Source organism: Ursus maritimus, unplaced genomic scaffold (genome assembly GCF_017311325.1).
Source record: "Ursus maritimus isolate PB19 unplaced genomic scaffold, ASM1731132v1 scaffold_20, whole genome shotgun sequence".
NCBI classification, from domain to species: Eukaryota; Metazoa; Chordata; class Mammalia; order Carnivora; family Ursidae; genus Ursus; species Ursus maritimus.
In genome coordinates, this window is record NW_024424453.1 from 51118084 (window position 1) to 51145914 (window position 27831).

The 27831-nt window shown below is 43.7% G+C and overlaps 1 protein-coding gene across 5 annotated transcripts in view; it reads right to left on the minus strand.

Annotated features, from left to right (window-relative positions):
• The window catches only part of DLEC1 (DLEC1 cilia and flagella associated protein), a 71725-nt gene extending 49123 nt beyond the window's left edge, over positions 1–22602 (minus strand). The window contains exons 1-6 of one of the 5 annotated variants that reach the window (XM_040636957.1): positions 22168–22602; positions 21121–21271; positions 6989–7099; positions 5524–5714; positions 5091–5311; positions 4186–4264 (exon numbers count right to left, since the gene is read on the minus strand). In XM_040636957.1, the coding sequence (XP_040492891.1) occupies positions 4186–4264; positions 5091–5311; positions 5524–5714; positions 6989–7099; positions 21121–21271; positions 22168–22566 (1152 nt within the window). In that variant the 5' untranslated portion in view covers positions 22567–22602. The remainder of the gene's footprint in view (positions 1–4185; positions 4265–5090; positions 5312–5523; positions 5715–6988; positions 7100–21120; positions 21272–22167) is intronic. The other 4 variants (XM_008710228.2, XM_040636954.1, XM_040636955.1 and 1 more) reach the window with 4 other exon arrangements.
• Between the last annotated feature and the right edge of the window lie 5229 nt (positions 22603–27831).

The window sequence follows — 27831 nt, forward strand, 5'->3', positions numbered from 1 at the left end:
GGGTTGTAAGAGACTATGAAAAAATATATGCCAACACACTGGACAACCTAGAAGAAATGGATAAATTCCTAGAAACATAAAATCTTCCAAAACTAAATCAGGAAGAAATAAAAAAATCTGAACACAACCATTACTAATAATGAAACTGAACTGGTAATCAAAAAACTCCCAAGAAACAAAATTCCAGGACCCAGCGGATTCACAGGTAAATTGCACTAAACATTAAAAAAGAGTTAATACCTATTCTCTTCAAACTATTCCAAAAATAGAAGAGGAAGGAAAGCTTCCAAATACTACCTATGAGGCCAGCATTACTCTGAACCAAAACCAGGCCAAGATGCGACAGAAAAAGAAAACCACAGGCCAAGATTCCTGATGAACGCAAATGCAAAAATCCTGAACAAAATATTAGCAAACCAAATCCAAAACCACATTAAAAATATCACTCACACAGTCAAGTGGGACGTACTCTGGGAATACAAGGATGGTTCAACATTGGTAGATCCATCAATGGGATACACCACAGTAACAAAATGAAGGATAAAACCCATAGGAGCGTATCAATAGATGCAGAAAAAGCGTCTGACAAAATTCAACACCTATTCATGATAAATTAAAAAAAAACTCTAAAAAAGTGAGTTTAAAGGGAACATACCTCAACATAATAAAGATGATATATGACAAACCCACAACCAAAGTCATACATAATGGTGAAAAATAGAGCTTTCCCTCTAAGATCAGGAACAAGACAAGGATGTCCGCTCTCACCACTTTTATTCAACATAACACTGGAAGTCCTAGACGCAGCCATAGATGAAAAATAAAAGGCATCCAAACTGATAACAAAGAAGTAGTAAAACTGTCACTATTTGCAGATGACATGATACTATATATAGAAAACCCTAAAGACCACCAAAAAACTATTAGAATAAATGAATTCTGTAAAGTTGCAGGATACAAAAGTAACACACAAAAATATGTTGGATTTCTATAATTAATAACGAAGTTGCAGAAAGAGAAATTAACAATTTCATTTACAATCGCACCCAAAAGAATAAAATAACTAGGAATAACTTAACCCAAGAGATGAAAGACCTCTACTCTGAAAACTATAACACACTGATGAAAGAAACTGAAGAGGACACAAACAAATGGAAAGATAATCCATGCCCATGGAGTAGAAGAATTTATATTACTAAAACACCCATACTACCCAAAGCAATCTACAGATTCAGTGCAAGTCCTATCAAAATACCAACAGCATTTTTCACACAGAACAAATAATCCTAAAATTTGTATGGAACCGCAAAAGACCCTGAATAGCCAAAGCAATCTTCGAAAGAACAACAAAGCTGGAGGTATCACAATCCCAGATTTCAAGATATACTCCAGAACTATAATAATGGAAACAGTATGGTGCTGGCACAGATACAGACACATAGATCAACAGAACAGAGAGGGCCCAGAGATACACAAACACTTACATGATCAATGAATCTGTGACAAAGAAGCAAGAATATACACTGCAGAAAAGACAGTCTCTTCAATAAACAGTGCTGGGGAAACTGGCCGGGTACTTGCAAAAGATTAAACTGGACCACTTTCTAACACCACACACAAAAATAAACTCAAAATGGATTAAATGTGAGACCTGAAATCATAAAACTCCTAAAGAAGAATAGGCAGCAACCTCTGCCATTAGCCTTAGCAACTTTTTTCTAGATAGGTCTCCTCAGAAAAGGGGAACAAAAGCAAAAATAAATGATTGGGATTACATCAAAATAAAAAGCTTTTGCACAGTGAAGGAAACCATCAACAAAATGAAAAGGCAACCTACTGTATAAGAGAAGATATTTGCCAATGATGTATCTGATAAGGGGTTAGTATCCAAAATATATAACGAACTTATACAAGTCAACAGCAAAAACAAACAAACAAACAAAAAAACCCAAACAAATAATCCAATTAAAAAATAGGCAGAGGGCCTGAACAGACATTTCTCCAAAGAAGACATCCAGATGGCCAACAGACACATGAAAAGATGCTGAACATCACTCATCATGAGGGAAATGCAAGTCAAAACTCAATGAGATATCATCTCAGATCTGTCAGAATAGCTAAAATCAACAACACAAGAAACAACAGGTATTGGGGCGCCTGGGTGGCACAGCAGTTGAGCGTCTGCCTTTGGCTCAGGGCGTGATCCCGGCGTTATGGGATCGAGCCCCACATCGGGCTCCTCTGCTATGAGCCTGCTTCTTCCTCTCCCACTCCCCCTGCTGTGTTCGCTCTCTCGCTGGCTGTCTCTATCTCTGTCGAATAAATAAATTAAAAAAAAAAAAAAGAAAGAAACAACAGGTACTGGTGAGGATGTGGAGAAAAAGGAACCCTCCTGCACTGTTGGTGGGAATGCAAACTGGTGCAGCTGTGAAAACAGGAATGGAAGTTCCCCCAAAAATTAAAAATAGAGCTACCCTCTGATCCAGTAATTCCACTACTGGGTATTTACCCAGAGAAAATAAAAACACTAATTTGAAAAGATGTAAGCACCCCTAGGTTTATTACAGCATTATTTACAATAGCCAAGACATGGAAGTAACCTAAATGTCCACCGGTAGATGAATAAAGAAAATATGGCACATATGTACAATGGAATATTACTGAGCCATAAAAAAGAATGAAATCTTGCCATTTGTGACAACACGGATGGACCCAGAGGGCATTACACTAAGTGAAATAAGTCAGACAGAGAAAGACAAAATGTCGTGTGATTTCACTTAAATGTGGAATCTAAAAAAAAATCCAAACAAATGAACAAATAAACAAAAAAACCAGAATCAGACCTATAAATAGAGAATGAACTGATGGTTCATTCATGGGGGGGAGGAGGGAGGGGCAAAATGGGTGAAGCGGAGGGGGAGAAATGGGCTTCCACTTATGGAATGGATAAGTCCGGGGGATAAAAGGCGCAGCACAGGGAATACCATCAATGCCGTTGTAATGCCGCTGTACGGTGACAGATGGGAGCCACACTTTGGTGAGCACAGCAGAAGGCACAGAATTGTCAAACCCCTACGTCATACACCTGAAACTAACGTAACACTGTGTGTTAGCTCTACTTCCATAAAAGAAAACACTGAAAAGGGAAAATCTGAGATTAGATATTTACAATACAAATAATTAGAAAAAGAACTCAAATCTATTATATGAGTAAAAATTCTATCAATCAGTAAGAAAAAGACAGACAACCCAATAGAAAAAATGGGTATAAACCAACAGTTCACAAAAGATGATATCCAAATGGCTGAAAGACACATGAAAATGTGCTCAATGAGTGATCTCTGATACCTTTCAGAACGGTCAAAATGAAAAAGCCTGAGTCTTGGTGAAGATGTGGAACAACCAGAAATCCCCCACTGGGTACAGCAGCATAAACAGCCACTTTGGGGGGAAAAAACTAGCAGGGGTAGAAGAGTTATCATCCACTAAAGGAGAAAAAAGAGAGATTTTAACCAAATGCAATGAATTCTGATTCAAATAAACCAAATGTAAACTGACCTTTTTTTTAACAAATGGAGGAAAATCAGACATGGATCAATATTAGTTAATATTAATTAATATTAGTTAACATTAATTAATATTAATATTCCTGGGTGTGATGATGGTTATTTTTTAAAGATTTTTATTTATTTATTTGTCAGATAGAGAGAAAGAGAGAGCACCCAAGCAGGGTGAGCAGCAGGCAGAGGGAGAGGGAGAAGCAGACTCCCCGCTGAGCAGAGAGCCTGATGCAGGGGTTTGATCCCAGGACCCTGTGACCACAACCTGAGCTGCAGGCAATGCTTAACTGGCCACCCAGGCATCCCGATAATGGTTATTTTGTAAAAGTGCTTACCTGTTAGAGATACATACTGAAGTATTAACTAAATGACCCGACGTCTAGGCTTTTCCTTAAAACACTTCCAGTGTATGCATGGGTACATAGACCCACACACAAAGAAGTTGTGGGAGTGACAAATGAAACCAGACTTGCAGAAAGCAGGTAATTACTGAAGGTGGGTGATGGGTACACAAGGGTTTATTACAGTTGTTTCTCTAATATTGTATATGGTTTTAATTCCATGAATGACATCAAAACATTAGGAAGCTGATGAAGTGAGAGCTGGAAAGAAATAAGATCTTTACCTCATAAACTGGCCCAATTTCATAATCTGTGAAAAATCCGATTGATGGTTTAGCTAGAAATACGGGAGTATCAGCACAACTGTGGGAGGGCAAACAAGGGGAGAAAGGCTGTTAGTTTTGCCCATGTGAGTTGTGCAAAATCAATACACCCAAACTGCCAAAGATCATCACAATATGTCATTTATTGGGTTTTGTTCCTGTTGTTAAAGCAGGTTACAAAATAATTTTACTGTATGATAGAATCTTCATGAAGGTACGCACAGCCGCATGGTCATTTTTAATCTGCATATATTGAATTGAAGTTTCCACACCAATATTCTAACCAATATCTAACTGGGTTTTTAATATAGGTGCTGTATTTCTTTGAAAACATTAGTCCAATTTTTCTTAATAAAAAAGATACCATTTGACTAATAAATGTTAATAGTTTTAAGTCCCCTGAAACTATGAACCCATTAAGCCATTCATTCCCTTCACAAGGACAATTAATGAAATAAGCCAAAGGCACTCTCTGAAAGAAAACCACAATTTATACGTATTATTTGCATTAATCAAGTTTTAAATATTTTTATTTTTAAGGTCATTTTCCGAGACATAGGAGTGCAACGGAAGAGCACATGGCTACAGACCAAGACTGTTCTGAAGGAAGCAGGGGACCAGCACTGCTGATCCCTCAGAACCCTGGCAGGTCAGAAAAGCACAAACCCAGGCCTCTGGGGGATGTCCGAAGGCCAGGTCCATGGGGAGCCCTGAAGCCCTGAAGCCCTGCTCTGTTCTGCTACTGACATCCCATCCCCCGCCCCCACCCCCACCCACCCCCTAAAAGTCCAGACCAGACCCGGGACATTCTGGGTTTACTCCCACAGGTCCGACGTTCTGATAAATCCAAATCAGGAAAGACCCACCTCTGCTCCAAATCTCCACCCTGGAAATCTCCCATCAGTACTGGCTTCTTCGGAGGAAAGAGAAGAGACTTGCCTCCGTAGGGAGTGTTAGGAGGGAAAAAGCGAGGGTTTTTTAGGAAGTGGTTCCGACTCTCCATTCTGGCAAGCAGAAGTCGCTCCAGCTCTCTCTGGGGCACGGCTAAGTGGCTCATCCACTTTTTATTCCTGGGTGGACCTGCCTTCTTGGAAACACACAAAAAATAGAGTCCATGACAGGCCAGGGGAATGAGTGCTGCCACCCGGCCAACCGCATGACCCACCTGCAATCAATGCAAACTCCCCTCCCTACATCGCTGCGACCTGCAGCTTCCTGTGTCACCGAGAACCGCTTCTCCTTGTTGCCTGCTGTAACCACTGCCCACACCCACCACCATGCACAGGCTTCCACACCCACCTTGACGGCCTTGCGCTTAACCTTTGAACACGAGTCCCCCGTCAGGCTGTCCACAGTGTAGGCTAACTCGTCTTTAGACTCAGTGAGCCTCTTCTTGCAGGAATCCTCAAGCTGCTTGGTCAGGTGCTTCTTTGGGACGGAACGCTTCTCACAACTGAACGTGAATTTTGAACAGCCGGGGATGGAGATGCCTGCGGCACCAGGGAAGCAAACTGAGCTACCACAGACGAAATGGACGTTTCTAAGACGACTACACAAAACCACCAAAGCCACAGTCAGCTTGGTACTTTTTCCTCAAATTCACATTTGCTACGCTGGGCATAATTGCTCTTTAGCTCAAAGAACATAGGTAGACTACTGTCTGTCTATCTGTCTGTCTCACGCATGTACACATATCCCATATGTGAACTTGCTTTTTGAAAAGCCCACATGAGGAATCAAAGTTTGTATTAGCTTTCTATACCTCTAGGATCATCTCCAAAAGGTTAAAGGAGAATGCCCACTGCTAGCAGGAACTGGTACCAGTACAATACCAGTAAATCCTCAATACCTGTTAACTCTATCCTTACTTATCTGCATAAGGCAGTGAATTCACAACTAACTTCACAATATTAAGTGGCTTAGTACCACGTGACACTTACTTCTGCTCCCTCTCTCTGGCCTGCCCTCTCTACACGGCTCAGGCTGTCAAGAGAACTCTGTTCTCATGAGCACCTTCAATTCTCTGGATCCCAGTCTTCCCACCCCAAATGCCTTCTCAGCTCCAAAGCCTCAGAGGTCACCAGAGTCCCACTGACTGGGGTGCCTAGACAGCTCATCTTCCAAACCTGGCGCCACTGGGCCATCCTGATATGTGGCCACTGGATCCACACAGCAACTTCTCCCTATCCATACGCTGACTCTCCCAAAAGTCTACCTCCCAGCTTAACCCCACAGCGCAGCTCCCACCCCACTCACTCTCAGAAGATCTTGCCTCCCGCACCACAGGAAACTGGCCCAACATCACACACACGCATACATATCCTTTCTGCCTCCCTACCCAGTCTTCCCACCAAACTCAAAGAATGTCAAGTTGCTCTTTTCCTACGCGGGGTATGGAAAAACCCCACGGTCCATGTTCTGACTGCCGCAGGAACTTACTCCCTTACTTATCTGTCTTCAGTCCCTCCCTCTCTTGGTTCATTCAACTACTTTTCTAAGCATTTACATCTCTCTTGGTGTTGAGCAGCTGACAAGGGCGCAAATTCCACGTGCAGGAGTTGAGACTTCTGTCTTGCAGGTGTTAGGGAGCCAGAGAGGAAGCAGCATGCTTAGAGCTGACCCTCCCAATAGTCACGATCAAAATTAAACAAAAGGGGGAAAAATCAATAGGAAATGGCAGCAAAAGTGGCCAGTGTGTGGTCGCATTCCTAAAGAACTGCCCCAGAATGAGAGCAAAGGCCCTCGCAGAGCACAGAAGCCTTACCTTTAGGGGCAGAGCAAAATGGCGCTGCATCACCATAGTAATCGTCCGGGCAGATCAAATGGTGTTTCTGTAGCAGCTCACTGTCCACACACCATCTGAACATAGACTTTGCTACACAGAAGGGAAGAAGGACAAAGGTGTTTGAAGCCAGACTGACGTTAAAGAGCCTGCACCCCAAACTTTCTCATCCTTCAAATCTAAACCATCTCACAAAATTCTTTCCAAGAACTCTGTGGTCAGTTTTGAGATTTCAGAAATTCATCAGCAAATGTTGACCAGCCACTTCACAGAGGCCAACCATTAGGCAAGGCTGGGCTGTGGTATTATTTGAGCTAAAGTACTGCGTGACTCAAGGAGAGGTCTATTAATAAAGTATAATTAAGGAAAGTGTGGTAGCTTAAAGAAATGGCCCCAATCCTTCACCCTTCGCTCTGTCCACACCCTTTGCCACATGACTTTGCAGCTCCTTCTACTAGAGACAGAGTGTACTTCTTCACCCTTGACCTTGGCCACGTGATGTGCTTCGGCCAATGAGATGTTGGCAGGGGTTTGCAGAGCTCAGCCTTCTCTCTTGCGCCTTTGCCGTTATGTCATCACGAGAAGAGCTCCCGCCTCTTTATCTTGGACTCCAGCATGAATCCGTGTGGAGCAGACTTGAGCCTAACTTGTAGCAAGGAGCCAAGTTCAGCTGGGCCCACAGCTTAAAGCTGGTCTAGCCAGCCAAGCCCAGATAGATCAGCCAACTCCCAACAGACCCACTGACACATGAGAGAGAAAAATCTCATTTAATACAGTGAGAAGTCAGTCATTAATATCCATGGCTGATGAGCCAAGAAAAAGTAGTAGAGACATATTATTTGGAGGTAACCAGAAGAATTAAAGCTAAAAATGGCCACCTTCAGCAGGTGGGCCGAGACAGAGAGGTGACATGGAAGATTTTTTTCAACAGACTATTTTTAATTTAATTTTATTTTATTTTATTGGGTTTTTTTAAAGAGTTTATTTATTTGTCAGAGAAAGAGAGACCACAAGCAGGGGGAGCAGCAGGCAGAGGGAGAAGTAGGCTCCCCACTAAGCAAAAAGCTCCATGAGGGACTCGATCCCAGGACCCTGAGATCATGACCTGAGCCAAAGGCAGATGCTTAACTGACTGAGCCACCCAGGCATCCCTAGACTTTATTTGTTAGAGCACTTTCAGGTTCGTAGAAAAATTGGGTAGAACAGAGATGTCCCATAGAACCCCTGGCCCCACAAACGCACCCCTGGCCCCCACCATCAACACCCCCCCCCCAAGAGTGGTACAGCTGTTCCAACTGATGATCCCACACTGACACATGGTTATCATACAAAGTCCATACTTCACATTACACTTCACTCTTGGTGCTGAAGATCTATGGGTTTGGACAAATTTATAATGACATGCATGGGTGGAGGCTTTTTATATTTCCTTAGAAGATTTTCTAAACTATTTGATTTTTTAAAAACCATGTACATTAACACATTGATAAAAATTAAGGAACAAATAAGATGAATGGAACTCAAAAATTCTCAAACTTTGTTGCTTGCTCCATTAACCCACATGGCCTTGTCCTTTAGAAGTTTCTTATTACCAAGGGTGAGACAAGCGAAGAATATGTGTTTCTCCAATAATACTTTCTAATTTAGGAATTTCAAGGTTTGGCCTAGTTACTGTTACAGTCAGGGTTTGGTGAGGAAAACAGAAATCACCCTCTGCATGTCATATATAAAGGGGTTGAATGCAGGGGATATGGAATGGGAGACTGAAGGTCAGGGAAACTACCGCTGCTGACTTCAGCCAGCAGCACTGAGGCAGGGGCTTCTCAAGAAGTTATCTAGAAGCTGCTGTGAAACTCACAGCTGCTCAGTCATCTGTCTGCTACTGCTTCTGGAGAATAGTGACCTCCTCCTCCAAAACTCACCAAGAGCCTTTCATGAGTGACCTAACATGGAACCAAGGGGGAAAGTTGCATTCTGGGAAATGCCTGGCCTCTCCTTTGCAATACAGAGACCTCAGCAGGGGGTGGCAGGAATGCCAAATTCTGTTCCAGCCCAGGTCCCAAGGACTTTGGTGGTGGCCTATTTGAAATATTCATGTGGGAAGATAGAGCCTCTCTCTTCTGATACCATTCTCTCTGCAGTCCTCCCCCAGGCTGTGGGCAGTTAGGTGTTACGTCTGCAGAAGCAGGGGGCAGTTTGTGTGTCAACTCTTTGGAAAGTCTCTCTCCATGTCTGGCCTGCACAATGTGAGCCTTGGAACACCCTGCACTGGCCTTGTGGGGCATCGTCCTCCATCCGGGAAGAGTGGGCTTCCTGCACCAACCCTAGGCTCCTGCGCATGGCTCTGTTCCCTCCCCAAGAGACAACGTGGACAATTTATCAGTAGTAGAAGGGAATGAAAGCACAAGATGTTCTGATCTTCCCCCTCTGTCTGGAGAATTTACATATAGTTTTCCAGCTTGTGACACTTGTATTAGCAAACAGAGAGAAGCTGCCTCTGTGCCTCAAATAAGAAAAGTTTTAGGGGATTGTAAGGAGGTTCTTGGTTCACCTCACCCAACCAGAAGCAGGAACCGGAGGAATGTCCTCAGAACTGGATCAAGGTCTCTACTTCTGCTACTTTTGAAATAAAAGAGAGAAATATTACCAGCAGAAGGCTGAGAAACCAGGGCAGATAATGTCTGATTATAATAATATTATCTTGGGTAAAAAATAAAATGAAGGTCATTGAAAAACTCCCCTGACTGAGTTTGTTTCTCAGTTCTCAGTGTTTTGTTTCACTTTCATTTAAAAACAACCAAACAATTCTTTCATCCTCCTTGATCTCTAGCCAATAGAATCCAAGGAACAGTGTTGGACTCCCGGCACTAGGGGGACCTCTAGAGAATCCGCTACCAAGGATCTTTGCCAAATCCACAATGGAGGGCGGGGTCCTGGCAGCTACCCGACTCCTCCGCGGTGGAGGTAGATACGGAGGAGATAGGAAACCCACACCGCAAGTTCACTGTCAGCTGGGCTGAGCCTCAGAGGTGGCGGGCCTGACCCAGTTCAGGGCCTCACACCCAGAGCCACGCCCTGAGGGAAGTCATTGACACCTGTGTGACACCCGGCCTGGTCTGGTCAACAATCCTTCCTCCTGCTCCTGAGAGAAGAAGGCCGGCTCTGACAGACTCACTCAAGTCCAAATCTGGCTCCCAGCCCTTTTGAGTTATGCGAAGTTAGGGAAGTTATTTGACCCTTTCTCTCAGTTTAGTTCCTGCAGCTATAAAATGGAGAGAAAACCTACCTCACAGGGTTGTTGGAAGGGTTCAGTGGGATAACCTATATAAAGCATCTTACGTAGCATCTGGTCCCCAATAGGACCCCATAAGTATAATGCCTTTCTGAGCCAATACATCTTCCACTTCTCCCTCCCTCTGGGCCACAGATACACTGGGTCTCCCAATCCTAAAAGCACAGTCCCTTCTGCCTATTGCACTGGAAAATGATGACTTTCAGGGATGCAGGAGGATAGACCAAAGTCTTTGGGGACAATAAAAGGAACTAGGCCTTCTTGGAGAAATGGCTGATTCCAGGTCTGGGGCAATAAGATAAGCCTGGAACATTTGACCATTCCAGGAAATAAGGAAGTTATCAAAGACAACTGCTATTGTAGCAAAAGAGTTAGGAGAGAACTTGAAAAGGCTCCAATTGGCCAAAGATGGGACAATTTGAGCATTAATAAAGATATAAATATAACTGTAGTTATGAAACCCATGAGTTCATAATAATACCAAAAATCAACCAACAAACGTCTTTAGTCACCTGTGGAAGATGCTAGGGGAACCAACTCGTTATTTATAAAACTGGCAGATAGAGGTGCCTGGGTGGCTCAGTCAGTTAAGCGTCTGCCTTCCACTCAGGTCATGATCCCAGAGTTTTGGGATCAAGTCCCATGTCGGGCTCCCTGCTCAGCGGGGAGTCTGCTTCTCCCCCTCTCTCTGCCTGCCACTCCCCCTTTGTGCTCTCTCTCCCTGTCAAATAAATAAATAAAATCTTTAAAAAATAATAAAATAAAATAAAAAGTGGCAAATAAGGGGAAAGAATTAATCCTGCTCATTCATACCTTGGGGTAATCATAGTAGCAGCTGAAAAGTTTCTCTTCATGGAAGTACCAGTACCATTAGCATTGTGTTGTAATTTACAACCCCTAATGAAATAATAGATCCAGGCAAAGGCCGCCAGCATCACGGAGGGAGAGACATCAGACATCATATACCTCCTGAGGACAGCACACAGCACAACCTATCAAGTGGTCTCGCCCCTTCCCCCACAAAAAAACTGAACCTAAACCTCACGAAGTCTCTCGAACTAATTACTGAATTACAGGAAATACAGGAACCAGGAAGACAGGTTAAACGACACCACCATGTTGAAATCAGCAAAATCTAGACTACAGACAAGTCTAGAGGAAAAAGAACCCAATTTCTTTAACAAGTAAATTGATCAAAGGAAGTGTTGCCATGGAAGTGACTGAGTGAAAAAAACACTTTTCCGTGAATGCTGGCAGCAATGAGCTTTGAGGAGGGAGAATTGGTGAAATCTGGACACCTCTCCATGAATACTAATCAGCTATCATTTAATTTGGAGAATTCAATGTAGACAGACTCCAGCAGATGCCAGCTTGACCAGGTGAGCCAGGTGATCCAGGTTAATACCACCTGAGCCTTCTGACCGCTGCAGTGAGAAGAGGGCCCCAAACTTCTGCGGTATTGCTGCCCAGAATGAGTCAGAGTCTGGTCACAAGGAAGCGAGAGCCATCCTATGGGATGAAAGGCCAGTCAGGAACCATCAAGAGAGAATTCTGTGACGGCGTGGAGTAGGAAGCACCAGAAATCCTTTCCTCACTTAGACGACAACTGCAGTGCACTCTAATGTAGCTATTTTGGATCCCTGGAGGCTAGGGAAGGCTCGGAACTTCTGGGGAAGACGTGGAGGTAAACGGCAGTTAACGCCAACTCTTAGCAGAGTAGCAGCGACCCAGCCACAGTCCGACTCCGATGGCAAGCACCTGTTACGCGTTCCTGGCGCAACCTGCGTGCAGTTTGTGGGAGCCTGCATGAGCAAAAAGGACTGCATCTTCCAAATACCAGGGATGTGCTCTGACTTCATATTACTGCTTCTGACCACAGGGGTGTGGAAAAAGAAGCCAGCAGCCATTGCTGTGGTCCCTCCTCCACTGCTGCAAGCCCCTCTCCCTGCAGCAGAAGTGACTTCTAGGCAATTTTTTTTTTTTTTAATTCTAGGCAATTTAAAGGGCCAGTGCCTTTCCCCCCTCATTGAGCTTCCCTTTTTTCCCCTTTTGGGAGCCAGGTATTAAGGACTAGGACATTCAAAAACAACTGCAGATGTGAGGAAAATTAGAATATGACTGCACATGCCCAGGGAAAAGCTCAGAAAAGACCTGAGAAAACCTTAAGTTTACACCTCAGGCTCACTCTTGGCACAGACAGCCTACGGTTAAAATAAAAATAAAAACAGTAAACAAAAATTGCAAGAAGGGGGAGAATCTGATTTCTTGAGTTCACACATTATTAGATTCAAATATCCAGGTTTCAACTAAAAAAACCACAAGAGGAGTGCCTGAGTGACTCAGTCAGTACAGCATGTGATTCTTGATCTCAAGACAGAGTTGGGTATAGAGTTTACTTAAAAAAAAAAATCACAAGTGGGATGCCTGGGTGGCTCGGTCATTAGGCATCTGCCTTCAGCTCAGGTCATGATCCCAAAGTCCTGGGATGGAGCCCCGCGTTGGGCTCCCTGCTCAGCGGGGAGCCTGCTTCTCCCTCTCCTCCCCCACTTGTGCTCTCTCTTGCTATCTCTGTCTCTCTCTCTCTCTCAAATAAATAAATCTTTTTTTAAAAATCACAAGACATACAAAGAAACAAGAGAGTGTGGCCCATTCAAAGGAAATCAGTCAATCAACCGAAAACCGTCCCTGAGAAAGACCTGATTGCAGACACACCAGACAAAGACTATAAAACAACTGTGTTAAAGATGCTCACAGAACTAAAGGAAGATGTGGAGAAAGTCCAGAAAACAATGTACAAACAAAATGTAAATGTCAAAAAGGAGAATGAAAACCTAAAAAGAAACCAGAAAGAAATGTTGGAACTGAAAAGTACCATAACAAAAAACGAAAAATTCACTATCAAAGAGATTCAAAGTCAGATTTGAGCAGGTAGAAGAATCAAAATAGGACAATGGAAATTATCAAGCCTGAGGAACAGAAAGGAAAAACATTGAAGAAAAGTGAACAGAGGTGGAAGACCTATGGGACACCATTAAAGAGACCAACACACACATGTGGGGGTCTCAGAGGAGGAGAGAGAAAGGGGCAGAGAGAATATCTGAAGAAATAATAGCTAAAAACTTCCCGAACTGAATGAAATACATGAATATAAACATCCAAGCAGCTCAATGAACTGTAAATAAGATGAACTCAGAGACTCACACTGAAACACATTATAATCAAACTTCTGAAAGACACAGAGAGAATCTTGACAACAGCAAGAGAGAAGTCACTTATCACATACAAGGGATCCTCAATAAGGCTGTCGACAGATTTCTAAGAATTTTGGAGGCCAGAAGGCAGTGGGCCAATGTATTCAAAGTGCTAAAAGAAGAAAATTGTCAATCAAAAATCCTATATCCAGTAAAACTGTTCTTCACAAGTAAGGAGGAAATTAAGCCATTCCCAGTTAAGCAAAGCTGAGGGAGTCTGTTACCACAAGACCTGCCTACAGAAAATGCTGAAGGGAGTCCTGCAAGGTGAAATGAAGGGACACTGGACAATAACCTGAAGCTGTGTGGAGAAATAAAGATCTCAAAAAAGGTAAATACATGGGAAATCATGAAAGTTTTCTACATGATTTAAGAGAATATTATTTAAAGGGAAAAAAAAGTATTAGTCTAAACCCTGGTATTATAGTAACTTCAGTTTATAACTCCAAGCCTTGTTTTCTACATAATTTAAAGAACTAATGCATTTAAAAGACTTGATAGTTTATGGGCACCTGGGTGGCTCAGTGGGTTAAGCATCTGCCTTCGGATCAGGTCATGATCCCAGGGTCTGGGATCAAGCCCCACATCAGGCTCCCTGCTCAGTGGGGAGCCTGCTTCTCCCTTTCCCTCTGCCCCCCCCCCCAGATTGTCCTCTCTCTCTCAAATATATAGATAAAATCTTTTTTAAAAAAGAATTGCTAGTTTATGTTTCTGGGCACACAATGTATAAAGATGTAATTCTGTGACATGTAATTTTGTGACATGACATCAACAACCTAAGAGGGTGGGGATGGAGTTGTAAAGAAGTAGAGTTTTTGTATGTTACTGAAGTTAAGCTGGTATAAATTCAAATTAGAGTGTTATAACTTTAGGTTCTTAAATGTGATCCCCATGGTAATCAAGAAACCAGTTAATATACACAAAAGAAATTAAAAAGCAATTTAAACATATCACAGACACACACACACAAAAACTGACCCAGCACAAAAGAAAACAGTAATGCAGGAAATAAGAAACAAAAGACCTATAAGGCATACACATCCTTATCAGTAATTACTTTAATGTAAATAGATTAAATTCCCCAATCAAAAGACAGGTTGGTAGAATGGCTAAAAGACACGATGCAACTATACACTGTTTATAATGGCCTCACTTTAGATCCAAGACACAAATAGAATGTAAGTGAACGGATGAAAAAAGATATTCCATGCAAATAGTAACCAAAAAGTAACTGATAGTATTCCATGCAAAAACACCAAAAGGGGTGGCTATTCTAATATCAGACAAAATAGGCTTTAAAACCAAAAGGTTCCAAGACACAAAAAAAAGACATTGTATATTAATTAAAGTTTCAGTACAACAATAAGATCGAACAATTATAAACATTTAAACGCTAATGACAGGTCATCAAAATAATGAAGTAAAAAGTGACGGAATTGAAGAGAGAAATAGACAGTTCTACAGTACTAGTTGGAGGCTTCAGTACCGCTTTTACAATAACGGATAGAAAAGCCAGACAGAAGATCAGTAAGCAAACAGAGGACTTGAAGAACACAATAGACCAAGTATATCTAACAGACACAGACAGGACACTGCCCCAAAACAGCAGCTGATGTTCTTCTCCAGTGCGTACGGGACATTTCCTAGATCATACGTAAGGCCACAAACCGAGTCCCAGTAGATTTTAAAAGATAGATATCATACACAGCATCTTCTCTGACAACAATGGGATGAGGGTAGAAATCAGTAATGGAAGGAAACTGGAAAAATTCACTAAATTGTGGAAATTAAACAATACACTTTTATTTTATTTTTTAAAAATATTTTATATATTTATTCATGAAAGAGAGAGAGGCAGAGGGAGAAGCAGGTTCCCTGCAGAGCGGGAGCCCGATGCGGAACTCGATCCCAGGACCCTGGGATCATGACCTGAGCCGAAGACAGATGCTTAACCAACTAAGCCACACAGGTGTCCCTAAACAATACACTTTTAAACAACCAATGGATCAAAGAAGGAATCACAATGGAATTAGAAACTACTTAGAGACAAATAATGAAACTGAAAACATAACATATAAGAACTTACAGGACACGACGAAAGTGGTGCTAAAGAGGAAACTTACAGCTATAAACACATTTAAAAACAAGAGAGATCTCAAATCAGCAACCTAAGTTTAGAACTTTAGCAAAACTAAACCCAAAGCTAGATGAAGGAAATAACAAAGACTAGAGCACAGGTAAATACAGAACAGAAAAACAACAGAGAAAATCAATGAACCTAAAAGTTGGTTCTTCAGAAAAATCAACATAATTGACAAAACTTCAGCTAGATCAACTAAGAGAAAGAGAAAACCCAAATGACTAAAATCAGACATGAAAGTGGGGATGTTACCACTGATTCCACAGAAATAAATAGGATTATAAGAGAGTACTAAGAACAATTCTACACCAACATATTGGATAACATATATAAAATGGACAAATTCCTAGAAACACGAAACCCACAAAGACAAAATCCCAAAGAAACAGAAAATCTGAATTGACCTATAACTAGTAAGGAGATTTAATCAGTAATCAAAAGTCTCCCCCCCTGGCAAAAATGTCCTAGACCTGGTGGTTTCACTGGTGAATTCTACCAAACATTTAAAGAACTAATACCAAATCTTAAGTTAAAAAAAAAAATGGAGTTACTCATTCTATAAGGCCAGCATTACTCTGATACCAAAGCCAGACAAAGACACTACAAAAAAACTACAGACCAATAACTCTTAGGAACCTCAATGCAAAAGTCCTCAGCAGAACACTAACAAATCGAATCCAGCTGTTTATCGAATGGATTATACACCACGACCAAGTGAGATCCATTCCCAGGAAGCAAGGGGAGTTCAACATATGAAAATTGATCAGTGTAATACACCACATTAGTGGAATGAAGGGAAAAAATCATATGATCATCTCAATTGATGCAGAAATAACATTAAACAAAATTCAATACCCTCTCATGATAAAAACACTAAAAAGCTAGGACTCGGAGGAAACTACCTCAACATAATAAAAGCCACAGACAAAAAAAAAAAGTAGCAAACATCATACCCAATGGTAAAAGACTGAAAGCTTTTCCTCTAAGATCAGGAACAAGGCAAGAATGCCTGCTTTCACTGTTTCTAGTCAGCATAGTGCTGGAAGTTCTAACTAGAGCAATTAGGCAAGAAAGAAAAAGGAATCTAAATTGGAAAGGAAGTAGTAAATTTATGTGTTTGCAGATATGACCTTATATGTAGAAAACCCTAAAGGTCACACACACACACACACACACACACACACACACACACAAACCCTTTAGAATAAATGAATTTAGCAAAACAGCAGGACACAGAGTCAACATGCAGAAATCAGTTGCATTTCTATCCATTAACAATGAACGATCTGGAAAGGAAATTATGGAAACAATTCCATTTAAAACATCATCAAAAAAGAATAAAATACTTAAAAGCTAGCTAAAAAGGTGAAAGATTTTTACAATGAAAAGTACAAAACACTGCTGAAAGAAATTAAAGATGACATAAATAAGTGGAAACTCATCCCATGCTCATGGATTGGAAGACTTAATACTAAAATGTCAGTACGACCCAAAGTGATCTACAAAGTCAGTGAAATCCCTATCAAAATGCCAATGATGTTCTCTGCAGAAATAGAAAAACCCATCCTAAAATTCATACGGAATCTCGAGGAATCCCCAATAGCCAAAACAATCTTGAACAAACAAAACTAGAGGATTCACACTTCCTAATTTGAAAACTTACTGCAAAGCTATGGTAATCAAAATAATATGGTACTGGCATAAAGACAGATATAGAAACAAATGGAATAGAATAAAAAGCCCAGAAATAAACTCTCGCATATATGGTCAAATGATTTTTGACAAGGATGCCGAGACCATTCAATGAGGAAAGAATAGTGTTTTCAACAAATGATGCTGGGGAAAGTGGATATCCTCACGCAAAAGAATGAGGTTGGACCCTTATCTAACACTGTATAAAACATATCAAAGTTAGTCAAAGACCTTTGTCTTTCTCTTTCTGACTTATTGCACTTGGCATTATACCCTCTAGTTCCATCCACGTTGTTGCAAATGGCAAGATCCATGCTTTTTTATGGCTGAGTAATATTTCATTGTATTTACATACCATATCTTCTTTATCCATTCATCTACTGATGGACACTTGGGCGCTTCCATATATTGGCTGTTGTAAATAATGCTACAATAAGCATTTGATTTCACTCATATGTGGAATTTCAGAAACAAAACCAATGAACAAAGAAAAAAAGACAAATAAAAGAACAGACTCTTACATACAGAGAGCAAACTGGTGGTTGCCAAAGGGGAGGTGGGCGGGGTGGTGAGTGAAATGAAAGGGATTAAGAGTACACGTATTGTGAGTCACTGCATCTCTTAGTCTGACTTCATGCCAAAGGGAGTTAAAGTAATTTCATCACTTGTAACTCATGAACTTAATGCGGCGCCTATAGTGTTACTCAACAGGAAACTATCTGCATCTTGGGATAGATATTTCGTTGTGTGGAACCGTCTTGAGCACTGCAGCGTGTCTGAGCATCCCTGGCCCGTGGAGTACTAAAAGCCAGGAACACAACCCACCCCCCCCTTACTGGCACACCACAGATGCTTGCAAACATGTCTGCATGCTCCCAAGGAGGACAGCACTGCCCCAAGGTTAGAACCACTAAAGACACTCTCATGTCAAGTTTATCCTTCCCTTCCCAAAAAACTCAAACCTATATCTTTCCTTATTTGGATGGTGTATCAGCCCCTCCAAGAGTATAAATTTCACTTTGAATAAAGGACCTCCCACCACTTACTAGCTGGGTGACCTTGAACAAGGTAGCAAAACTTGTGCGGTCTCAGTGTCATCTGTAACACAGGGATGAAGCCTACTTAACTCAGGGCAGTAAAAACTCTGGTGCAGAGGCGAGCGTTCCTTCCTGAGCTTCCCCCAGCTCCTCTCTCTTTCCTCATTGCCCAGAGAACATGGGGAGATCACTGCCTGATTCACCTGCCACAAGGATAAGGAGCAGGGATGTGTAAAGAAATGAAGTCAGTGGGGAGAGGCTGAGTCCAGCTTTAGTGTCATTCTCTTTGATGACGCAAACAGAGTGGTAGGTGCTAGTCTGCTGGCGGGATAGTAGGTGGCTCTCCAATTTTGTAAGGGAGAATTTTCTTCACGCTGGCGCTTAATGCCATTTGCTTTTACTAAACACAAAATTTGGGTCTTGGCTGTTTTGGAACATCTTGTACATTAAGATCCCTTAAGAATTTGTAGAAGCTAGTTCCATTAAGCACAAAATTTTATTTAGAGCCAATAAAACAGACTCAATTTCAAAAGAAAAGGGGGTGCACTTATCACGATGGGCACTAAGTAACGTACAGAATTGTTGAATCATCACATCACACACCCGAAGCTAATACAACACTGTATGTTAATTATACTCCAATTAAAAAATTTAATCAAAGACCTAAATGTAAGACCTAAAACAATAAAACTCTCAGAAGAAAACATAGGGCAAAAGTTTCACAGCATTGGATCTGACAATGATTTCTTATAAGCCTTGATACGACACCAAGGCACAGTCAACAATTTAAAAAAAAGATTAAAAAATGGGTTTGAAATTTGTATATCTTCCAACGAAGATATACAAATGACCATAAGTCCATGAAAAGACGCTCAATATCACTAATTAGCAGGAAAATGCAAATCAAAAATAAGATACCACCTCACACGCCTTAGAAGTGCGACTATCAAAAAACCAGAAAACAACAAGTGTTGGCAAGGATGTGGGGAAATGGAAATCCTGGTGCGCTCTTGGTGGGAATGTGAAAATGACACAGCCGCTGTGGGAAAGNNAGAGTATGGTGGCTCCTCAAAAAATTAAAAATAGAACTACCATATGAGCCAGCAATTCCCCCTTTGGGTATACACCCAAAAGAACTGAAAGCAGGGTCTCAAAGAGGTATCTGTACACCCCTTGTTCAGAGCAGCATTTTCATGATACCCAAAATGTGGAAGCAACCCAAGTAACCATCAGTGGATGAATGGATAAGCAAAATGTGGTAGAGATATACAACAGAATATTATTCTGTCTTAAAAAGGAAGGAAATTCTGACACAGGCTACAACATGGGTGAACCTTGAGGACACGAAGCTAAGTGAAATAAGCCAGTCACAAAAGACAAATACTGTATGATTCTACTTATATGAGGTACTTAGAGTCTAAATTGTAAAGACAGGAGTGCCTGGGTGGCTTAGTTGGTTAAGCGTCTGCCTTCAGCTCAGGTCGTGATGTTGGGGTCCTGGGATCGAGCCGCCCATAGGGCTCCCTGCTCAGCGGGGAGTCTGCTTCTCCCTCTGCCTCTGCTTGCTCTCTCTCTCTCTCAAATAAATAAATAAAATCTTTTAAAAAATTGTATTATTTTAAAAAATTGTATTGTTAAAAAAAAAGTAGAATGGTGGTTGCCAGGGGCTGGCGTAAGGGGAATGGGAAGTTATTGTTTAATTGATAGAGTTTCAGTTTTGCAAAATGAAGAGTTCTGGGGATGGAGGGTCGTGATGTTCATACAACATTATACATGTGCTTAATACCACTGAACTGCCCACTTACAAATAGGTAAGATGGTAAATTTTATGCATATTTTACCACAATAAAAGAATTTGTGGAGAAAAACACAACTGTCAAGAACATGAAAGACGATTATGGAATGAAAGGTCACCGGAATAAAAGGCAGAGCATAAGGAATGCTGTCAGTGACACTGATAGAGAGGTATGGGGCAGATGGGAGCTCCAGGTGTGTGAGCACAGTATCGTGTATAAACTTGTCAAATCACTAAGTTGTACACATGAAACTAATGTAACTTGTATGTCAACTGCACTCAAATAAAAAAGAAATTTTTTTTGAGAGGTTGAGAAAGAGAGAGGAGGGGCAGAGGGGGAAAAAGAAAGAGAGAGAGAGAGATACAGAGAGAGAATTTCGAGCAGGCTCGAAGCCCAGCATGGAGCCCAACACGAGGCTTGATCCCAAAACCCTGGGATCATGCCCTGAGCCAAAATCAAGAGTCAGACACTTAACTGACTGAGCCACCCTGGTGCCCCAGAAAAGAATTTTTTTTTAAAGAACATGAAAGACAAGAAAAGATCAAGGAATTCTTCAACGCTAAGGACTAAAAATGCATCTTGACAATCACATGCAACATGACTTCCTAGACAGAGTACTGGATCATAGAAGAGAGAAAGCCACTGTGGGACAGCTGGTGAAATCTGAATGGGATCTGTGACTTGGAGGTTGGTGTCACACAAATGCTAATTTCTAGGCTTGAATGGTTGTATGCTGATTACATAGGAGAAAGTCCCTGTTTTGGAGACAAGCCTGTTAGAGTGTTTTGTGGTAATGAAACATCACATCTGCAATTTAATCTCCAAATGTTCACAAGAAGACTAGAGAGTAGATCGTGGAGCAAACACTGCAACATATTAACACCTGGGGAATCAGGTTATACACACCTGGAGGCATCTTGACAAAGGTATCGAGGACACGCACTTCGGCCAGTTGCATGATCCGTTCTTTCTCTGCAAGAGCTCGTGCGCGGGCCTGAATGATATGTCTCTCCAACATTTCAATTTCATCCAGTCGCTGCTTATAGAGCTCCCGAATCTGGCAGGTAGATGATCAAACGCACAGAAATATGCTGAGATCGCAGAGCTTTACTCACCCTCCCTCCCCAGCATCGGGCTTCCTGTGAAGCACAGAAGAACAGTCACAGAACTATGGAAACCATCTGGTCCAACCTAACAGATGTGAAACCTGAGACCCACAGAGGGAAATGGCTTAAAGGTTTCATAGTAAAGTCAGAAACAGAGCCGAGCCTGAAAATGTACCTCCTGCCTTCACAGCTGCCACCCAAACTCTGAAAGAGCAAACACGAGTTAGCACACCATCTGTGGTAGACAGGGGCGTGCCACCCAGATGCCTACCTCACCTGAGACTCCCTTTAAGGGGTTCCTCAGCGGAGAGGATCCAAGTCAGCTGCCTTCCTCCTTGTACAGATGAGGAAACAGTTGCCTTCCAAAGACGAGACATGCTTCCTCAAATCTGGGCATGAATGCTTAGGTTACGACTGTGGTTTGTGATACAAAGACAGGCACCCCAAAGGGGTGATTTTTAGCTTTATCATCTCCAGGCAACAACAACTAGTCGGCTATCTGCCCCAGTCCTTTTATTTATATATGCAGTATTTCATGTGTGTATGCACGTAGACAAATGAAGATGGATAGGTGCTGCAGACATATGCCTTATGCACGTATTTATGTAAACGTGCGGATAGCCTGCCCTTCCACTAGACCGCCCAACCACTGCGGCAGGGACTTTGCGCTTTCCTAGCTGCATCCCCAGGGCCTGGCACCCGGCAGGTGCTGGCACTTATCGAGCGGCTGAGTCCCCTGCCTTTCTAGGGGCGCGCCCTGGGTCCCCCGCACTGTCCGCGGACGCGACGCCACCGCTTTCTCGGTGAGCACCGGCAGGGAGCGCGCGGGGCTCCGGGGCCGCCTTACCCGCTGCAGCTCGTCCACGAACTCCTCGTGGCGCGCATCCTCGCTGCCGCGGGCCTTGATCAAGCTCGCGCTCAGGTCCTCACCGATCACCTCGTTAGTGTACAAGTTGCGGAAGACCCCGGTGAGCAAGTGCGAGATGTCTTGGGTGCGCAGCGAGGTGGGGCGCAGACTCAGCAGCTGCGGCTCGGGGAGCGGCTGGAGCGTGAGGGGCCCCACGCGGCGGGCCCGGCCCCCAAAGCCGTAGTGAAAGGTCTCGGAGTAGGTTAAGGAGGACAGCCGGGTGGACTCGCTGGGGCTGCGGATCCCGGCCAGGTGTGAGGTTGGCGTCCACGTAGCGCCCCGGAATGCGTACGACCCGGACTCTGCAGACTGCCGATCTCTGGCTCTTCCCGTCTCCATGGCAACTGAGACGCCGCTAACTCCTTGCCGCCCTTCCGCTTCCGGCTGCGCCCCTTCCGCTTTGCCTCTCTCCGCGGGGGGTGTCTTCGGTGTTGTCGTCGTCATAAATATTCGTATCTTTTGCGTCGGCCTTGTTGAAGTGAGCATAGTGTGAGGCACGTGTGGAGAATGGTTCATTGGCAGAGCCAGGCCAGTCTGGTTGCAAAACCTGGCTCCTGACTACCTCTCTTCATGCGTCCATTCTCTAATTTGTTAAGTAATTATTCACTCGTTTAATATTTATTGTGTAAAGGTTCTATTTCAGGTTTGTGCTGGGAGCTGAAGATAGCAAAGGAAGTAAGATGCTGCCTCTGCCCTCAGTCTTTGTGTGTGTGTGTGAGAGAGAGAGAGAGAGAGAGAGAGACCTAGACTCGGAAACCAGGGTGGTGAGCAGGGAGGACACTGGAAAACAATCATAGTTTGGTAGTTTAGTGGGTTAAGCCCAAGGTGGCAATAAATGTTGTTTGTCAGGGAACCACAAAGGACAGGAACTTAATCATTTTACAGAGGGAGCGCGAACAGTGGCTTTTTGGACAAAGTGAAGACCAGGCAGAGATTTTTTTAAAATCTCCATCCTTAGTCATCAAGGAAGTGGAAATTAAAACCACAGTGCAATGCCACTGCACACTTAGTAGAATGTCAGAAAGTTGGCTAAATAAATAAATGTACCAGGCGAGTGCCAGTGATGATGTGGAGAAACTCCAACTGTCGTTTTGCCACGGGAATACACACTAGTACAGCAGCTCTGGAAAATGGTTTCGCAGCTTCTTAGAAAGTTACACATATAGCAGGCCCGCTTCCAGGTATCTTCCCAGGGAAATGAAAACTTACGTGCACACAAAACCCTGTACCTAAATGTTTATGATGGCTTTCTTTATCATCACCAAAACCTGGAAAAAAACCCAAATGTTCTATCCACCGGCTAAAGGATAACTTGTGGTACATCTATACAACAAACGCTCCCGGCAATAAAGAGGAAACAGGAATGTTGATACATACAGCAACAGAGGTGAATATCAAATGCATTATGCTGGTAGAAGAAACCGTTCTCCAAAGGCTATTTACATAATGATTCCATTTTTAGGACATTCTGGAAAATTCAGGACAGAAAACAGATCGGGGGGCCCGGGCGGCTCCGTCCGTTAAGCATCAGACTCTTGGTCTCAGCTCAGGTCTTGATCTCAGGGCCGTGAGTTCAAGCCCCATATTGGGCTCCAGGCTGGGTGTGGAGCCAACAACAAAACAAACAAAAACAAAACAAAACAGATCAGTGGTTGCCAGGAGCTGGTCATGGAAGTTAGTGTTGGCTCCAAAGGAGCCTGAGGAAATTTCTTTGGGGTGAGGGAACTGTTCTTTATTGTGGTGATGGTTACACAACTGTATGAATTTGTAAAACCCCGCAGGACCATAAAGGATGAATTTTGCTGCATACAAATTATACTCCAGTTTTTTAAACAGTGAAGGAAAAAAAAAAAGAATGAGTAGAAATAAGCCAGGAGAGGAGGAAAACGGGCATTCTGGGCAGAGGGAAACCATTGTATAAAAGTGGAACGAGAGAAAGTGCATATGGGAAGAAATGGAGGAAGTTCAGGAGTGGAATTTAAGAATTAGAGCAGGAGGAATGAAGCTGGGAGGTGAGGGCCAGATCATAAGCAGGTTTGTAGGCAACATTAGGGAATTTAAACTATTCTGAGTCCATTTAGAAGGGCCATCAAGGGTCTTCAGCTGGGCATGTCATGGTCACCTCTGCGTATTACTAAGATCACTCTGGTTGCCGTAAAGAACAGGCTGGAGGGAGGCAGAAGGTGTCAGGGTGATGGATTAGGAAACTATGGATGGATTAGGAAACTGCATTCATGCAGAGGTTAGGAAAAAGATGAATTAGGAGCTTGGATTAGGGGGAGGAATTGATTGGAGACCTAAAAAAGGGAGAAGTCACAAGACCTACTGATGGATAATGGACGTGAGAAAGAGGAGGAGCCCAGAATGACTCCCAGATATCACGTGTGGGCAACCAGGGGAGGGATTGTCTCCACTGAAATGGGAGAAAGGACCAGGCTTGCCCAGGCCAGCCGCTTGACATCACATGGACTGGCATCATTGGCATACTATGGTTTCTGCTCACAGCTGACCCAACTAGCTGCTTTTTCCTCCTGGGGTGAGTCGGTTTGCCTTGCAGCTAAAACCCACTTCCTGAGATGAGCCCCAGGATGTTTGCCCACTGACCTGGGCCACTTCCGCTTCTCTTGGGTAGGCCTGGCTCCCTCATCTGTCCTTTCCAGTACCTTTCCAGTCCTCAGAGAGGACCTTGCTCTGGCTCTCCCCCAGCTGCACCCTTCTCCACAGAGGCTCCCTGGCCCCCTTCCCCGTCTCGGGGAAAGACAGGACAGTGGATTCTTGCTAACACTTTTGGCCTCTCCGAGCTGCCTCCAGACAGCCTCGAGAAGGTCGCAAGGAGTAGCTTCGGCACGGGAGCCATTTCCCCTTTTTCTGTGACCCCTCCCACCCTCTGGCTTTAGTTCACCCTGCTCTGTCCAGGCTGAGGTCTCCAGCAGCCATCCAGTTCCTCCAGCGGCAGCGGCCACTCCTCTGTCCTGGTCATCCTGGGCTTTCCAGGAGTACCTGCTACTGCCTCTTCCTCTCTTGCCTGGCTTCTCCCTCTCCTCTGTGCTCCCCACATCTCCCTCTACCACTGGTCTCTCTCTGCCTGATCGGCTGGATCCATCCCCGATTCTGCCTCCAGCATTCGATTTCTGCTTGCCTGATAACTCTCACTGACCAAAGGAATGGTTCAAACCCTGCACCAGAAACAAAGGGCTCGAGCCACCTTTGGAACCACTCTCCAGCTTCCTCCTCCAGGCAGACCTCTTAGCACAAAGGGAATCCCTTAAGCTGCCTTCTTTATTTTTCTGCTGACCAGAACTTTTGTTTGTGTATTTGTTTTTAAAACAGACACAAGACAACCCACCATATGGAAATAAGGTTATTTAACCAAGTAATGTTTTTCTACCTAACACGCAGATGAGATCACAGAATCAGATAATAAGATCATATCATGGAATTAGAACTGCTTAGCCAAAGGGTATGTACTTACTAATATTTGACATATTGCCAAATTGCCCTCCAGAAAGATTATCCCAGAGTAGACTCCCACCTGCATCCTGTGAGAGCATGATGGACATTTTTTGTTTTGTTTTTAAGATTTTATTCATTTGAGAGAGAGAGAGTTAATGAGAGAGAGAGCACAAGCAAGAGCAGGGGGTGGGGCAGAGGAAGAGGGAGAAGCAGACTCCCCACTGAGCAAGGAGCCTGACATGGGGCTGATCCCAGGACTCTAGGATCATGACCTAAGCCAAAGGCAGCCACTTAACTGACTGAGCCACCCAGGCGCCCCATGATGGACATTTTTAACATATTTTCAACCATATCCCAAATTTTACCCCCAGCTCTCATCTCCTTCCCAAACTCCAGATCTGTGCATCCACCATATATTTGACGTCTCATCTCGGCTATCTGAAGACATCTCAGACTTTTACATCCAGAATAGAGCAGCTGCCCCTCCTCAGCCTTCCCCCGTTTCAATTATCGGTAACTTGTTGGCCCAGCCAAAAACCGGAAGCCTTGACTCCTGTTTCTCTCATGGCCCCCACCAGTAACTCCTGCTGGCTCTCCCATCAGAATATTTCCAGAATCCTACCACTTCTCATGACCTCTACTCCCACCCCCAAGGTGTGAGCCACCATCTGCCTCACCTGAATCACTCTGCAAGAGCCTCCTCTCTGAGCTCCCTGCTTCAGTCCTTGCCCCTCCCCGATGGTACTCCTCCTTCCTGCAGCCAGAGTGATTCTTTTTTCTTTTCTTTCTTTCTCTCTCTCTCTCTCTTTTTTTTTTTTTTTTTTTTTTTTTTGAGAGGGAGAGAGAATCTTAAGTAGGCTCTACGCCCAGGGCAGAACCTGATGCAGGGCTCGATCTCACAACCCTGAGACCATGACCTGAGCTGAAATCAAAAGAGTCAGATGCTTAACCGACTGTGCCACCCGGGCACTCCAGAGTGATTCTTTTTAAATATGAGTTGGATCATGTCCTCTTTGACTTGAAACCTTCCAAGTGCTCCCCATTTCTCCCAGTGTACAAGGGAAGCCCTTAGAAGGCCCAGCCGAATGTGTCCCCATTACTCTTGTCCCCTCTCGTTATCCCTCTTCCTCTGCCCCAGCCACACTGGATTCCTTGCCAGTCCTCCGACACACCAGCCAGATTCCTGCCACAGGGCCTTGGCACTGCCTGTCCTCTCTGCCTGGAATCCTCTTCACCAGATATCCCCAAATGGCCCACTCTCTCACCTCCTACAAGTCTTTGCTCAAATGTCACTTTCCCTGTAAGATCCAACCTATTTAAAATTTAACCCTCTCCCATTCCTGAATTCCCACAATTCACTTCTTATGTTTATTATGGCGTCTCTTTTCTTTCTGTTAGAAGTTAAGCTCCACAAGGGCAGGGGTTGGGGGTGTATTTTGTTCACTGGTGATTCCCAAGCCTCTAGAACAGTGCCTGGCACATAGTAGGTGCCCAATAAATATTTGCTAAACAAATGAAATAGAGCAGTGTCTTCTTCGCTTCACAGAATTAAGTGTGTCTCCTCCCTCAGAGGAAGGTCTGAAAGCCCGTCTCCTGACCATTCCCCCCACCTAGCACTAGACTCTGCCTGTGGGGTGGGATAGGGTGGAGGTGAGCACTGGGACTTAGTCCACGTTCAAGGAAACATCAGTTACAGTCATAAGCAAATATACTATAAAATCCCACAAATGTAATTATGGAAAAGTAACCCCAAGTCATCCCATATCATCTTGGGAGAACCAGTGGGTCCAGACACCCTGTGGTCCATCACTGCATCCTGGATCCCTGCACGGTCAGTACTGTCTTCCTGGCATGACCTGACCACACACACTTAACACAGCTGCTTCCTTGGCACAGGCCGCCTTCACTTTTCCTCCTGACGCGTCTGGATTTGGGTCCAGGACTCTCTGGAGGGAATTCAGATGGGGTTTTCCAGCCCTGGCAAGCATCAGGGGCATGCCCTCAGACCAAGAGCCTGAGGCTGGGCTCCATGATCACCAGGCTCGGTAGAGGAGGCCAGGTAGGGGACAGCTGTGGGGACATCGGATGCCAGCGTATGTCTGTCCAGCAGGCGCTAATTTGTACCAGGTAGCCAACATCTGCTATTCCATC